This window comes from Austrofundulus limnaeus, unplaced genomic scaffold, assembly GCF_001266775.1.
Source record: "Austrofundulus limnaeus strain Quisiro unplaced genomic scaffold, Austrofundulus_limnaeus-1.0 Scaffold264, whole genome shotgun sequence".
Lineage (NCBI taxonomy): Eukaryota > Metazoa > Chordata > Actinopteri > Cyprinodontiformes > Rivulidae > Austrofundulus > Austrofundulus limnaeus.
This window is the reverse complement of record NW_013952666.1, coordinates 361,532-378,876: the sequence shown is the minus strand read 5'-3', so window position 1 is coordinate 378,876 and position 17,345 is coordinate 361,532. Positions and strand designations below refer to the sequence as shown.

The 17,345-nt window shown below is 38.1% G+C and overlaps 1 protein-coding gene across 1 annotated transcript in view; it reads right to left on the bottom strand.

The window, feature by feature from the left end:
- LOC106526191 (carboxy-terminal domain RNA polymerase II polypeptide A small phosphatase 1) overlaps window positions 1-17,345 on the bottom strand; it is a 35,340-nt gene that overhangs the window by 9,284 nt on the left and 8,711 nt on the right. The window contains exons 2-3 of the mRNA XM_014020713.1: window positions 1,309-1,457; window positions 1,111-1,212 (exon numbers count right to left, since the gene is read on the bottom strand). Of these exons, the coding sequence (XP_013876167.1) occupies window positions 1,111-1,212; window positions 1,309-1,457 (251 nt within the window). The remainder of the gene's footprint in view (window positions 1-1,110; window positions 1,213-1,308; window positions 1,458-17,345) is intronic.

Below are 17,345 nucleotides of genomic sequence, written 5' to 3'. Positions count from 1 at the left end.
ACATCATTTTGTAAGAAATATGTGTTTTAATATTGGCTGAAGTCAAATGAAAACACAAGTATTAAATAAAGTGATCTGTGATATGAAATAATAATCATACAACCCAGAATTCTGGAGTGAGTGAGGTTTATTTTGCCACCGGCTGACAAATCAAAACCACACTGAATGAACAACAGGAAGTACATGTTTTATATACACGATTCTTCAATGCCTGAGTTCGCCCCCTACTGACCTACGGCTGAATCACAGGCATTCAGACAAAGACTTCACTCTAATGGTTTAAAAAACAGTTACTTATGTGTTGTTATATAATTCGGACATGTAGCTACTCTATTTCAATTAACACATAAWAGATCAAACATTATAAAAGTGTTATAAAAAGAAAACCCTAATACTCTGGTGTTTCTGATATCAGTACTAATCTATAAATAACTAAATTTCTTCAGTATTGTGGTTTTATACAATATTTGTTATTTATATTTTTCTTACTTAAAAACATGGAGCAAAACATTGCCATGTTTTGGGGGGGTCCAGAACAGATTAATGGCATTTCAGTTAATTTCTACAGCAAAGATTGATGTGACCTATGAATAATTTGAATTACGATCACCACTGTAGAACAAACTATACTCCTAAGTTAATGCACCACTGTATGAACATTCACATTTCCTTCCAGATGTTGCATGTATTAAGAAAGTTCTCCGAAGGTATCCAGTAGCTCCATACTACAGTCTGGCAAATTCAACAGTAATACTCTGATGGCAAAGCATGAGACACTTTAGAAACAACAACAAAAATCTTCCTTCGACGCATCAGTGCTTTACATTTCTTTGTAAATATTCTCTGTTAAGAAAGTAGCACCATATTGCAATCCATTTAGACCTCTGTTTTGGGCCATTCCTCGGTCACCAACGTGAAAGACAACCTTTTCTGAGCGCAATAAAACCATTTAACTGATTTTAGTGGGTACATTTAAAACTTTTAACAGGACAAACTAGCTATAAAGCAGTTTTATTCCATCCTTCATTACAGGTGAACACAGATCACTTTCTCTAACAGGAGCTGGATAGCCTTCATAGCCTGCTTACAATGGGTGAATCTGGTTCTTACCTTAAAAGAGCTGTGAACTAACGTCTCATCCAGGTCTATAACCACACAGATCTTTCCAGAGTCTTTTGACTTCACTGGAGGGAGAAGTGGCTTCGCTTGGATCTAAAAAAAATCATTAAATTTTTACTTTTGTTTAAAGTGGATGGGTTGTACCATTCTTTTGAAGTAAAAAAATAGCTGCTTGGTAAATTCAACCACCTTGGACACAGTTCCATTCTCTTCGACTAAGAGCGGGGCGTTGTTGTTGACCGGCGGTGTTTCAGGGTGGTCCCGACACAGGCAGCAAAAAAGGTTGGAAAAGAGGCCTCCACTCCGGGGCTTCTTAGAAGACAGAGATGGAGAAGAGCCTACAAAAGACAACAAAACCGACACTTAGATTTTTTGAAACCTTTATGTCTAATACCAGAAACTGAATCGAGACACGATTACAGCTGTAATTTGTTAATTTTAGTCACAAATTTTACATAATTCCACTGGACATAGTGGTTGTATAAAAAAAACAGAACATCCAGCAGCTTTTCTCATACTTGTCTTGGGCACAAACCCTCCAGGAGATGGGTGTTTTTTTTGTCAGAAGCTCTTGCATAACCAGCTCTCATCTGATTGTCAGCTGAAAACAGCCACTTGAGCAGCACTTTAAAGTTTCAATACCAACCCGGTGGAAAACAGTATTTGATGGACTTAAGGAAGTTATGGAGGAATGCAGCGTGGCCACTTTCTCTTTTTGGTGAAAATCCCATACTTACGTTTTGTTAGTACATTTCCAACTCTAAACACATGCCTCACTGATGACATCAGGCTTGGTGTGAGAACTGTAACCTGAACAAAATGAAACCAGTCGGCTCAAATGGAAACAAGCTTACACTTCAGATTCACTGCACAGGTGAACAAAGCAACACTCTCACACTAAACGGGACTGGAAGCTAAAGAAACTTCCCCTCTAACGAAAACATACACACAGTATCGGAGTGCTCACTATTCACTTCACTTTTTTTATACAAGTTATTTTTAGCAGCCGAACAAAAGCGGCAGCAAATCCCTGCCAAATAACCAATGATTACCCAAAGACAAACTTGGCAAACGAACCAATGATTACCCAAAGACAAACTTGGCAAACGAATGACTTTTTTCTCCTGTCTTATCACTGAGAGCTGTGCACCTGTGCAGCTCAACAGGTATTCAAAGCTCAGATCTTAAGGGCTCGACACACGGGGAGCGACAAACTACAGCGATTAACGGCTGTCATCGCAGCCAGGGTGAAACCCGACACACAGGACGCAATAGCGATCGCAGCGTTGCGTATCGTGCTCTCAAGTCGCTTGTCTTCACAAAATTTGATTGGTTCTTGACTCTGAAGGCGGGTGTGCATTACGGACGTGTAAACTAAACAAATCTTGCAATGCTAATGATATTGAAAAACAAACACACATCAAGATACCATTTTATGAGGAAAAACTTACCATAAACTTCACCCTGGTGCCAGTAAATTCCCACAAAGCTTTTTAGTAATCACTTGGTAAAAGTGTTAGCTAACGGCAGTGTGTAGCATACTCTCCTCTCATTGGTCAATCAATGAAACCCTCGCTGATTGGTTGTACGCTAAGCGACAGCGACAAAAGTTGAACATTTTTTAACTTTCATATGTCGCATCACAAGCTCGCGTGTGCACGTCTAGGTGTAAGAGCGCGAAATTTCACATGCACTATTTTCGCCGGTCGCTTAGCTGGAGGAGGGCAAGCGATRGTCGCCTCACCGCACAGGRMCCHRAGGAAATGAATGGAGAGCGAGCGACGTCGCCTCCTGTGTGTCGAGCCATTTAGCCGTTCTGTTGAGTCAGATCACTATCATGTTTTATTGCATCATGTATGTACTTGTAAACCACACAAAAAGCATATCACTGACCGAAGATCAGAAAAAACATCACTTTTCTCAAATATTTATTTTTCTGTACTACACTATTTGCAGTGGTTGGAATCATTAAGGATTATTGGCTAAAAGAATCACGCATGTTTCGGAAAACTAACCGCTGTGGTACAAAGTGCAACGCCATATTGTCAATGTAAACCATTTATCATGGCTAGAATTCTGTGGTGAACTGCATGAATATTGGTTTTTCATTTGTTAGCTTCCACCTATTAGAAACACCATTCCCTGCAGATGTACCTTGGCAACACATTTTTACCTGATATGATAAAATGTACTGACAAGAATTTCTATCAAATGAAATTAATGGTTGTCCATATCAAACTGTGTTTCACTGATGTGCTGAACTAAAGTTAAAATGTCATTTACTACATTCAGCTTTACCAGCTTGTCCTAGCCCCAAACAATATGGCCGCTCTCTCTGACCAAGAAAAGTCACATGATAGCCTCTAATCAATTCACCTCATTGACAACATTTGCTAATGGCAATGAAGGCCAAGTATTAGCAAGCACTAGTGGCACAAAGTGATCCTATGAGGGTTTAGATACATACCTTGAAAATACATTGCCAAAAGTATTGGCAATTGAAAATATCTACTCAAAACTATGCATTTTCCAGCCATTTGAAGCATATTCTTCTAATGCTTAGGATTGATAAACAGGTGAACTTTTTCTAAGAAAACCTGAAAACTGTACTATTATTTAATTGTTGTTTTTGTACGCTGAACATGATGAGTGTGTAACAAAACCAAGAAAAATCTACTCACACAGAAAAACTACAAAATAGAAGGTACAACTTGCTCATTCACATTAGATCTGTTCATAGCTTGGAAAACTTCAAAGTGCTTCTTCTTAAGGCTCACTTTTATTCTAAGGTATTTAATTAATACAAGACCTGGCATTGTAACTTTTATCTGTTCTTACTATTGTTCGTTGTAATTTATTATGTATTTTAGTAATGTTTGTGTTTATAGTTTGTTGTGCAGCACTTTGGTGCAGTCATTGGCTGTTTTTAAAGCACTTTATAAATAAAGTTTGACATTGACAACTTGGTCTATTCTTTATGGTATTTACACATTTCTCTGGTGGTTCTCCATTATGAACTGTGAAACTTATCAAAATCTTGTTTTGAAAAATAAATAGTAAATCCCACTTTCACCCTCTCATGGAACGTTTTCTAAAAGCATCACCAACTAAAGATTAAATTAATCACATTTCCTGAAACTTTAAAAAAGTTTTTATTTACCCCCACCATCACAAACACACACACAATAAGTCACACTCATTCCCTGTGGAGACTGGACGATTTGGTTCAGTTCCAGAGGATCATACATGTTCTTTGTGTGATTTGGGTGAAACTGAGAATGAAATACAATTGTTTTATTGTCCTTTGTACTGTATATGATTCTGAGAAATGAATTGTTTGACTAAACTCTTGATGCTTATCCAGATTTTGTTTTTGTATTGAATCGATGAAGATAAATTGCAGCATTTTAAGTGTTTTGTGTTTCAATTAGCTCAGTTTATTTTAAAGGCCTGGCACCTTTTTGTTTGAAGAATGTTTGTCTATCCGCCTATATGTTTAATGTGTCTTGTGAGCCTGTGTGGGCTGGGCACCTGCTGTGCTGCATGGCACAAATGATAATAAAATTGTTTACTTATACACATACAAACAAGCAACCCCAGCTCTAATAAATGATGGTTTTTGACAAACAAATCAACCTACCTGAACTTCAAAACAAACAAAAACAAAAAAACCTTAATCCATTATACGAGACTGTTGCATATAAGACAGTGTTTACTAGCTTTGTATTACTGTAAAATGTTGATTTAGACATTCAATAACAAGATATGAGCTTCTTGAATCAACAAACTGATTTTTTTTAGTTAGGAAAATGTGCCATCATTTAAATGGAGGGGAAGAGCTGAAAAACTGTACTACAGCGAGCCACAAGGAGGTGCTCCTGAAAAAAATACTGTATATATAGTTTCTTTTAATTCAGACGTGTCTAACCCAGCTACACAAAGAGGCCAAATGTCCAAACTTTATCTAAGCCAAGGATCTGTTTCTGTCAATATTTATTGATAGAAAATGTTTTATTACAAATTATTGTTTTAGAAATACAAATTACCTTTTCCAAATTATGTTTTATGTTACATTAAAATCATACATAACCTAACAAACAAAAGGAAAAGAGTTTAGAAAGACAATTAGCATTCAGTTCTTACCCTCTATTAACAATGGTCTAATTAATTATTTCTTAGAAAAATATCTGATCACAATCCAGCATATCAGTTCAATAAAACCTTAATTAAAAATCCAATCATTTGACTTTAAAATAAAAGAGAATACAGAAAAAATAATAATTGTTTGTTGCTCTTTCACACCAAAATTAAAGATCACTAAAAAAAACTTAGCTGTCATGAGAATATCTTAGTAAAATTCAGGACCAAAACGACACAAAACTATAACAGTAATACCTTTGGGACCAGATAAAATGTTAATAAGGGCCAAATTTCACCCACGGGCCTTGAGTTTGACACGTGTTTTAAGTGTTCTATTATTTAACATTTTTCTAAATATGATCAGATTTATCAGGTTGAAGGTGTAAAACAAAGCTAAGATTTTATTCTATTCTAGGAAACACCACAATAAAGTCAGTTTTTTTATTTCAAATACCCTAAGTTTTAACTACTAGAGTTTGACATGAAGTACCTTTTTTTAAAACCGAATTACAGTTCGTCACGAGCCATAAGCATTTATCTCAGTTAGTGAAATTCTTTTACTTCTCCTGAATCTGTAATTAAAACTGTTCCTCGCTTTTCTTTCTCCCATCAGACTTTGTTTCTGTCCCTTTGTGCTCTCTTTCTGTCCAGACGTGACTGCGTTACCAACACACAAACCTCTGTTGACCATCTCTCACGCTGCTTTTATTGCCTCCTCCTCCTCCTCCTCCTCCATCTGTGGATTCAAACCCCGTGCGACCCTCTGCTGGCCTCTCACAGGCCAAAACAGGAAGAGGAAACAGACGGGTATCAGTGAAGGAAGCTCCTTGATGATATGCTTTATAAAAGCCAGAGTTCATATGAAAATATCAATTCATTGATTTTCTTTCATGCTTGTGAAATTAAGAAACATTTTAACTTTGGTTTGGACTAGTTTTGACTTTTCTCAAATACTGATTTATGACTCATGTTCTTCCTATTGTTCTCTCCCATCATGACCTTATTTTCCACCAAAAGTCACAATTCCCTTCATTTTTTAAACTAGTAAAACTGTTGGATCTGTAGTGTCTAATCCTGGTCCCTGAGGGCCACTATCCTGCAGGTTTTTCTTGTTTCCCTGCTCCAACACACCTGGTTCAGTGATGAAAAGACCTCTTCCAGGTTTGTCAGTGTGAGCACGTGTTTGTCTCTCCTTGAGATTTTGTTTACTTTTGATGTTCTCTGTTTTCTCCTCAGTGGTTGTGTCCAATTTCAGAGGCTGCGTCCTCCGAAGCCCGACTTTGTCGGCTGCTTGCGTCGCTGCGTCGCTGCGCCGCACGGTAGGCTGTCCAAATTTGAAGAATTCTCTGACGTGGCCCAAAAAATGCGTCCTTTTCCCCTGATTTGAGGGACAGGTCTGGTGGGTCCTTCTCAGCCCAGCTTATCTCATGATGCATTGCAGGTAGGGATGGATTTTTTGGCTCCTGATACAATCCGATTTTTTAATGATTAGTCTTTCCAATACCGATCCAATAGCTTTATTTCTTTCTTTCTTTCCAAGTGACAAGGTTGGTAGTATTAAAGCGAGCCCTGCTGTTCTCACCACCAGAAACATCCAGTTTGCAGATTTTGCAAGATGCAGTTTCGTGTTCCCACACTGTGGACATGGTTGCATACTTGTGTGCGTCTTGACTTCTTAACGGCAGTTGTAAAGCATGATGATGCTGAAAACTGTCAAAAAACTGGATCGGCCCAATCACTTGACTAAATCAGATTCTACCCGATTTTCAAAAATGGCCATATCTGCCACCGATACTGAGTATCTGAGTATCCCTAACTGCAGGCTGACGAGAACTATTTTTGCTTGTATTGGCGGTCGCTGGGGTAAGTGCAGAAAGCTAGACTGTCCAAATTGACAGCCACTTTCTTCCGGTCTTGCAGTCAACCAATGACCCAACCCACCTAGACTGGGAAGGCCTGGTCCTTTGAAGGACGCATCCCCTGAATTTGGACAGTCAATGTATGCCTGTACTTCCACAGTTCTTCCCTTGCACACCGACCTGATCATCATGTCTTCCCCCAGTGGTTCCAATTCTCCACTCGTTTGCTCACCTTTAAATTCTTTTCCTGTCTTTGCTCACTGGTCAGTTCACTGCGCCATTTTCAGCCAGTTTAGTTTGGTCCTCGTGCGCCGCACGAGGACTTCTTGTAAGTACATTTTTGCTGCCCCCTCAGCCCTTTATTTTTTTAAATACATTTCTTTTTTGAGCTCCTGAGTTTTTTTGTTTTTAAGTCACCCATTCATTTAAATCAGGTGTGTTGGAGCAGAAAAACACCTTATACACGCAGGATAGTCACCTTCCAGGAACTGGACTGGACTCCTGTGTTAGATCAATTTCCATTAATCAAGAACGATGTCTTGATTTGCTAAATAACAGCTCATTTTTGGTTTAGAAATGTTTACAGTAGATGTTGATTTCAAAATTCATTCAAATATATCTGCTTTGAGATGAATCTGAGAATTCTATTTTGAAAATCCACACACTCTTTCCCTGACGTCCTGTTCAGCTCATCCCTGTTCTGTGAAATCCGACACGGCTTCCGTTAAAAATAAATTCAACTTGTATTTTTAGTGGCGAGCTGCCTCTGGGGGCACTTCTGAAATGCCCGTCTGGTGGAATCAGGAGGATTGTTTAAAGCAGCTGCCATCAGATGTGTGTGCAGAGTGGCTGCTGGAATGTGACGCAGCCTGATCAGGTACAATCCAGTCATATTATCACAGACTTCCTCAACTTCTGTTATGAGTCCTACTAGGGTTGGGTAATATTAGCAAAAAAAAAAAAAAAAGATCACAATTATTTATTACATTTAGTCCATAACAATTAATGATGATTAATCATTGCACTTAGTTTTTTTTTTTTTTTTACATAAAATTAGTTACCCTGTGTTTTAAAACTATACAAATCAAACTACTGTAACTTTTTTACATTACAAGCCACCACCAGCGTTATCTCCTTCTGGTGTTTATTAACAGAGTGCATCGTGGATCCTGAGCCAAGTAGATTTGTTTCCACCATTCCCTGGAGGGGAGTTTGTGTTGCTGACGTGGCCTTAGTCTGCATTTTCTGGCCTTTGTCGTACTCTGGTTTATGGTGGCGTGAATAAACAAGTTTATAGTGTTAGGGCCTGGTGTCCTGATGCATCTCAATAATCCAGGAAGCAAAAACTAAGAAAAGTGATGTCACATCACTCTTTACGTGCATTCATGCTGATGAGGCAATGGGTGAGGTCTGTGTAAGATTAAAATCAGACACCACTCTTAGCAGCAGAACCACTCTTTCCACAGAACAACTGTGCCAACTCCTGAAACTGTACCTGAAGTCAACCTACCGGTACTTCACATATGGGGGACAATACTATAGGCAGAAACATGGGTGTGCTATGGGCTCCCATTTCTCCCATTGTTGCAAACCTGTACATGGAGGAGGTGGAAAAGAGAGCTCTGATGTCCTTTTCAAGGACACGATAATCAGATGTGGGAAATGTAAAGATCTAAATCTGCTTTTCTTCTTTGCATAAACAAGGCAGGAATATACAAATCTTAAAAAACAAATAGGCAGGACAAGGAAAAGTGATATACTGATAAACCCCCAAAAACTGAAGTAGAAGCTATATAAGGTTAGTAGTTCACACTGCAGGTCTTAATGCTCAATTCTTATTTTTGCAAAGTCTGATTTTTTTTGCATGGATGTTTAGATTAAATTTTAAATATGACCTCCATCAGACTCCAGTGTGAACTCCATGACACTAATGCAACCCACGTGCACAGATAATGAAGTGATGACAGATTCTGAAAAATTTACAGAAAATTAGATGCTACTTGTTAGCATGTCAATTCTGAAGGTGTGCAATCAGAGCTGATTAAATAATCATCTGACAAGTTTGTTTAGGTCATTGTTTACATTTCAACTTGCCTTTGGTTGGCTGCTATGGTGCAGCTTTTTATTTTTGGAACAGGAGCTACGTGCTGAAAGTAAAGTATTGATCCGTTAACTTGATGCTACATGCACACCAAACACGTCGCGCGCCTCCAAAAATCTCAAAACGCACGTATCCTAACGCTGGTGTCCAGTGAGGACAGACACATTTGATGTGAACGTAGATGCACTTCTTTAGACGCGAGAGAGAGGAGGAGCCTTTTAACCATAGTTTTCATAACTTACTAGACATGCCGACTTCCTCACTAGTCGTCCTCCAGTTTCTATCATGATAACGGACACGGGAATGATCATAAATGATCAGACTATCTGTTTGTCTAATGCTTGTGTGATCCGATTTCCCAGTCTTCCGGTATTTCCGGCCTGCCACCAGTTCGTCACTGAACAGAGTCTTTCTACTTGATGCGATGCGTCGAGCAGCTAAAGTTGGACGTGCCACACCCACGGAAAATGCTCAAGAAGTGTGCACCGCTTCGAACCGCGCTGCTCCAAATGCACCAGACGCACTGCTCAGCTTCTAGATGCTCATATATGAGTCCACCATTGACTTTGCATGTGAACCAGATGCTCCTGATGCTCAAAACATGTTCAGTGTAAATGTAGCATAAGTATCAACACGGTCCGAGAGAAACATTACTACCATGTATTTCTATGGATTCTCAGTCATCCAGGACATGGAAAACAGAAAAAAATGAAGCAACTTGAGTTCTGTTCTGCAGCTGAAAATGGGTAGTTACGAGATTGAAACTGTACGACATTGGTATTAATATTGTCACCCACACCACACTGAAGGTTGACGATACGCGACATGAGTGTTCAGACTGATGTCGTTATTAAAAACATCAGATGTATCTGATTTAGTGCAACAATCTCCTCAGTGTTTCCTCTACCATTATACAAGGGAGGCGGGCCCCCCTGCCAACGAGACAGCTTGCCCCTCTAAGAATTTCACGGCACGTAGTCATTTTTATTTAAATAAGGCCAGATCAAGTCCAGAGCTATTTTTTGCGTCCCTCCATATCCACCTCTCGCCAAACTTTGGGGAAAAAAGACGGTGCGGAGCGAGGCTGATGCTACGTTCACACTGAACGCGTTTAGAGCGGCCAAAAATGCGCAAAACGCCTCTCGTTGGACGCACTATTTTCAGACCGAAGAACGCACTAGTGTTCAGACCAGAACAAGCGGCAGCAGAGAGGTGTGGGAGGAGCGTGTCCTCGGCGGGTGAAATAAAGATGAAGTAAAAGAAAATGGCTTTGATTTATTTACTAAAAAGCAAGCGAACGTTGCGCACAGCAGATAATTAACTCACCAGATGAAAAACAATATCTATTCTGTGTAGAATGACAAACATTTGAAAATGGTGTTTGTTTTTCAGGCCTTGTAAATTCCACACATTTGATTATGTCCTGATACAGTAACAGAAAGGTCTGGTTATACTCAACAAGACATCGGTGACATCAGAAATCTGCTCATCTCGATGCTTTTCCTCTGTGCGAATAAGAAAAATTGTCCAATCTCCTTCCACAGGTTCTTTAACCTACAGACGAAAATGTCTGTTAAATCTCAGGGAACAACCCAAAGACTGGTGCCCTGAAGGCATCCAGAGGCATTGCCAAACTAAAACAGGCATTGACAAATCGAACAAGGCAACCTTGCAATGCCCTGATATAGAAAGTGTACTGGGCCAAAAACATGTGGACATTTCACGAAACTTTGACGCGTATACAACATGTCAACATCGAACAAGTGAACTATGTGTTAACTCGTCAACAACACACTGTTTATGTCTGTTTTGGGTAACTTCACTTCCTGTCAGTTTGAGTCGTGTCTCTTCTCATTGGTTGTTTCTTATTCAGGGATAAACTACTGACTGTCAACCCTCTTTGCTAACAAAGAGAGGGTTGCTTACCATCCTACTCTGCTGGAATAACCTTCGCTCTGTCTGCTTCATTAGTAAATGTTTTTTTAATATTTGAATAAATACCACTAGAATATAGAAATACAGTATACACATAATCAATTACCTCCAACATATTACATAACATGTCTACATAAAGTTTTTATAAATGTGACTGTTCAAATGCCCTTGAACTTGTTCTAGTTTATTTTAAAACGGACATATTTGCCAACTTACATCTGTATTGAAAAGAAAAAAGGTTGAAGTAAAATTTATATTTCCCTGCCCCTTTCTCACTTTTCAATAGATCAATCTAGTTCTGATTTCTATTTTTGTGAAGCTTCTTACGTACATAGCTATCTCAATTACAGCTGAATTTTACAATAATAAAACCAATCTGTTTCACCACATCTCTAAAAACCACCAACATCTCTCATCCACAAATAACCCCAAATTACATTTTTGTAACTTTAAACACTGATTTATGGTTTTACATTGCTTCAGTTCAACATTTAACCCATTACATAAATCCATCCCACAAACCAATACACACATATGTTTACTCATGGTATGCACAACTTGTTTTATTAATTTTAACTATCCTTATTTATAGCCCCCATCACAAAACATGTTTTGAAGATTTCCTAAAAGTTCTTTAATTGCTTTTAACAAAAATTGTGCAGTTTTGAACTTAACCAAATCATAAATTTTAAATATATGATTTTAAAAATAGTGTTTGTGTGCTCCCAAAACCCCACTTTATGAATTATCCCCATTGCTCTCTTTTGTAGTTTATAAAGTGGTTGTAGGGTGCTTTTGTATGTGTTACCCCAAATTTCCACACAGTAAGACAGATATGACAACACAATAAATTAGTTTATTGTTGTCATATGTCATAAAAACCTCACGACAGTCTTAATCATACATTAAAAACAAGTGTAGAGCAGAACTGTTACAGTTAACATTACTTATTGGTGTTAAAATTGGACAGATCTACAAGATCCCACATGTGGCCCAGCGACTCAGGCTCATCTTTTTTGACAGCATACAAAATTAAACCAGGGGAGTGCAACCTGAGGGTCTCAGCACAATTCTACTTATCCATTTATTTTTATAAAACACAGCTATTCTCCTGTAATTACAATGAAAAAATAAAAATTAAATTAAACCCATCAGGCACCAGCAGCTATGTAATAGCTACACGGCTTTAAATTGTTAGAAACATTAAAATAAAAATGTTTTTTAACTGGGTCTTCGACAATCAAAACAACTCTTGTAGTTACTTTACAGAAAATCCGTTTAATAATACTGTCAATTCAAGATCAGGAATTTTCAATTTATTTTAATAGTAGAAGCCTGTAAGCAAATTATCAAAATACTAAAAGAATATTTAAACGTTTAACAAGTTTAACAAACAGTTTAAAGTCAGAGCAATATCTGAAACCTCTCTTTGCTAAAGCGGTTTAGCCATGATTCAGAAACAGCCAATGAGAAAAGACACGACTCAAATTGACAATAAAGTGAAGTTAGAGATGGGATAAATTTGAAGGGACCCAGATCTCGGGGAGCCGTTTGTTTCATTTGTTCGATTCTAAATGTTACGTCATCACTTAGGGAGATACGTCATCACTTTAATGGCGTCATCTCCTCCTCCTTTCCCCGAGAGCTTCTTTACTCCACAGCTCTGCCTGTTTTCCGTGAAAAAGCAAAGCGGGAGTAATTTAAGGATGAAAAATTAAAGATTATATGAGGAAAAGGGCTGGGTATCATGGCCAATTCTCTCAATCGATTTGATTTCGATTCATTAAGTTCAGAATCGATTAATCACGATTTGATTCAATGAAAATATTTATTGATATTGTAGAATATCACCATTTTTTTCTCTTCAACATAAACAACAGGTTTTAAGGACAAACTTTAAAATTAAACTGTTTAATCTTGAAAGAAAACTGCCACAAGTGTAAAAAGTTTTAAAGTAAATAGGAGATGCAGGTGACTGTGTTGTTGGATGCATTAATTTTTAAGTAATTAATAATTATTTTGATAAATAAGAAGTGATGGGAATAAGGTTGCAGGAGAAGAGGTGGGCTAATATAAATATATTTGTGCACACTCCTTTTGAGCGTATGAAAAATTGTGAATGGGTGTCCTGAACTGTAATTTCATTGTGCTCTGTACAATGACAGTAAAGGTTTTTATTATCTTATTTTAAAACTGTATATTATTTGTAATGTTTCTGTTATCTTCTGTTATGTTCAATAAAATTTATTAGAACTTAATACATATAACTTATTAAAACAACTACAAAATTTCATCATTGTGGATTTCATTAAGACATTTCTTAAAGGGGACCTATTATGCAAAATTCACTTTTTAAAGTTTTTTTTACTCAACTTTGGGTATGTACTTCTTAAAAAGACTGTCCTAGGACCAAAAAATGCACCCAGGGGCATATTTACTGTAAGTAAATGTATTTTTAATGTATATTAATGACAAGTTTTATACTTCCGTCATTTTGTGATGTCACAAGCCGTACGACAACCCAGCGGAACCTGCGTTCAGCCCCTCACCTAGCAACCCCCGGGTGAAACTCCACCTCCTCCGTATAAAAAGCCATCAAAGTATTGTTGTTGTGTAATGTGCAGCTCATTTCACAACTAGCCTCCAATAGGGCAACAGGTTGAGTGTTGGACCAGAGAGTGGGAGACCAGCACGGACACAATCTAATTATTTATTTTCATTTGTTATGAACACGTTTTCTCATGTACCTCTATTGTTTAGCTTATTAAAGCCTTGTTAAAGCCTATTTGTTCGAGTTTCTGAGGTATTTTGACCGCTGCTGCTCCCTGCTCTGGTAACAGCATGCAGAGTGATGGTGCGTTCACACCAAACGCGATTTCAGCGTCAGGAGCAGCAGGTTTACATGCAAAGTCTATGGTGGAGGCGCTTCAAGCAACGTCGGGAAGTTCTGCGGCGCCTCAAGCGCGATTAGAGCAGCGCGATTTGGACGATTTGGACGATCTGAGCGTCGAACGCTCAGATCGTCCAAATCGTCCAAATCGCTGAAGTTAGAAAATCTGAACTTTTGCAGCTCGACGCGCAGCGTCAACCAATCAGAGAGACTCCACTGTGTGACGTAGCGACATATTTCCCGACGGGACAGTTTACTGAATGAGGTCCACTAACCTGAAACAGACGGAGCGGAGCTCTTTAGCTAAAATGAGTGCTGCAGTCGTGTCCTGATCCGCAGCAATGCGTGGCAGCGACTCATCAGACTGAAAAAAATAGTCCTGAAAACGAGCTGTGAGCCTCTTCTCTGAATTATCTGGTGAATTAATTATGAATTAATTATCTGATGAACGTGACACGTTCTGGCTGTCTGTAAATAAAGCAAAGCCACTTCCTCCTCCGACATTAAACAGAGCCCGACAGAGGAGGGAGGGGCGGTGCGGCGCTTCAACAACTGTCCTGCGTCTGACCTCAAAGTGCACAAGCTTCAGACTTCAGCGTTGGCTGCGATTTTGAAGCTGAAATCGCGTTCGGTGTGAACGCACCATGAGTGCAGAGCAGAGGAGGGAGAAAAAAAAAAGAAGCTGCGACCACGACTCTGCCTCTGGGTCTCATATGGTCTCATATTTCACCTTAACAAAAATGCACGTTCTGAAGCGTGTACGTTACACATTGACATGCTAACACAGTTTATGTGTTAATCATGCATGAAATCTTGACACGTAAACATCACATATTTTATGCTTTGTATACATGTAAAAAAGTCAAGTGAAATGTTCATGTGTATTTGCCTGGTACCCTGACACTCCTCTAGCTAAATGCTTGTCCAACAACGACACTAGCTTGCTCTATTTCCTGCATGTGTGTTCAGAGTTGCAGTGAGGAAAAAGGTCCCGATGAAACAGTTTGTTATTCAGGCTATTTAAACCAGCGTGCTGGTAGCAGAAAATTCATGTCATACATCCATAACAAAAATAAAAACAGGTTTTCGTTACGAATCGGTATACAGTATAGCTCGGCTCTACATCCCACGAACTATAAACCAGGCTTAAGTCTAAAACCTCTAAAACAAAAAAAAAAAGCATCAAGCAGGACCTTTATTCCAACATTGATAAAAATGAATAATTCTACAGGGACATTACAGTGACATAACATCATGCTTTCATGATGAAATTTCTCCTTTTATCAGATCATCTCAAAATGCTTTTTGATGCTCGTCAAAGTTGTCCTGTAATCAGTACTCACACACAGACAGCCTCTGACTCTTCAGCAGCTGAGCTTTAGTCAGAAAACAAATCGTTTGCCTGCAGTTCTCTCATTTTCAACAACATAAACTCTCCCAAAAATGCATATAACATAACGGAGCCAGCCTTTTTTTTTTACTTATATGTTCTAAAATGCTTCAATACCATTGCTGTAACAAGTCATATGAGCTCCACAAACGGACACTTTTTAATTAGTACTCTAAATGAATTTAACTTTGTGTTAAAGAAAAGATCTGAAGCAGCTGGGACTATAAAACTCTTAAATAAAGAAACAAGACAAATTAAAAAGTTCAAACCCCTCAAGTTGAAATGTTTGAAGAAGAAGAACAAACAAAAAACAGCTCAATATATTCCAGAGGAGGATCTAAGTGGTTTACAAGGCCACTTTTTACAAATGTTTGCAGCTTCATTTAGGTGCGAACCCTTTTAATTACAGCAGTCGTTTCATTTCACAGCATACTGATAAATGTTCACGCTACACAATAGTTTGAAATATTGAGCAACACATTAAAAAAAGGAAACAGGAAAAGTTGCGAAACAGACAACATCAGGGTTTAATGACCAGATTAAACTGAAGCTGAGTTTGGATTCAAAAACCTGTGTAACTAATATACCTTGTTGTTGTTGTTGGACTTTAAATCTTTAAAAGCTTGATTTTATTGTCTAAGCTCATGAAAATGCACCAAAACCTTTCAGATCCTGCAGATTCTTTGAGTGTTTTAAAGCTAGAACAGAGTCAACAATCAGTTTCACGCAGCACCTCAGTGTTAAAGAAGGTAAAAATACTCAGAAATATCCACTTCTGCTTCGTACAGGAGAAAACAAAAGCGAGCCACGTAAAAGTCCGCTCATGTTTCGCCTCTTCTTTTATTGCCAAAACATGCACTACGGCTGCGTAGGCATATCGTTGATTTATTTTTTTGTTTTTCACCCCCAGCCTGGTTTTGAATGTCAGCATTGTTGGATCGGGACAAACGGACGATCGGATTATTCAGTAACCTGGTTTGTGGACGGCGGCGGTGCCAGAACACACGTTAGTGACACAACTGATAAAGACACGCTGCGAAAACAACACTTTTTCCCAGGAGTTTTGTTGGGTTTAGTGGGATTGCAGGGAGGAATTTTAATAACTGGTGTCACAGTGATGCCAAAACAATGCTTATGTACATATTTCATATATATTTGTATTTTATATATAATGTGCCAAGTTTAAGTTTTAACATTAAGGCATAACAGACAAAAACAGTCGTTTTGGGTTATTTTGGTTACCGTTTTTGAACTGTTTTGTTTTAATGTTTTTAAAAGGACGTCTGAATGTCACGTTACATGGTAATAAATCCATCACATTTTAGCTCTTTTGTCATTTTATCAAAAAAACAATTGCAGCTAACTGAACTAATTTATTTAATTACACTTAGATTTTCTTTTATTTCAATAAATGAATGAGTAAATTAGTTAATAATAAAATAATCATTATAATAATTTCCATCATGTAAACCCTGCAGCCAAAATGAGTCACGACAAAAACATTTTCTATTTAGGGTTATTATTGTTTTAAAAATTAATACACCTCAAAAGCTTCTAAATGATCCATACTTTATTAAATTTTGACAATTAATCACCTGGCCTGGCAGTAAACTAGTTCATTTCATTGGTCTGGAATCTTGTCCTGGAGAAGTCCAGCACTACTTTTAAAAAGACGAATCCCTGAGCTTCACAATGACACAAAATATTCAATGATGGGATTTTCTAACAATATAATCAATATTTGTACTTTTTTGGCAATACAATGTGTGCATTTTGACTCATTTTGCCAACAAGAGGTTATGTCCTGATGCATCTCAGTAATCCAGGTAAAAAAATCAAAAGGGAAAAAATTGTATAGGTCCTCTGGACGGGTTCTTCTTTAATGAAACGTTTTGTCTCTCTTCCAAGAGA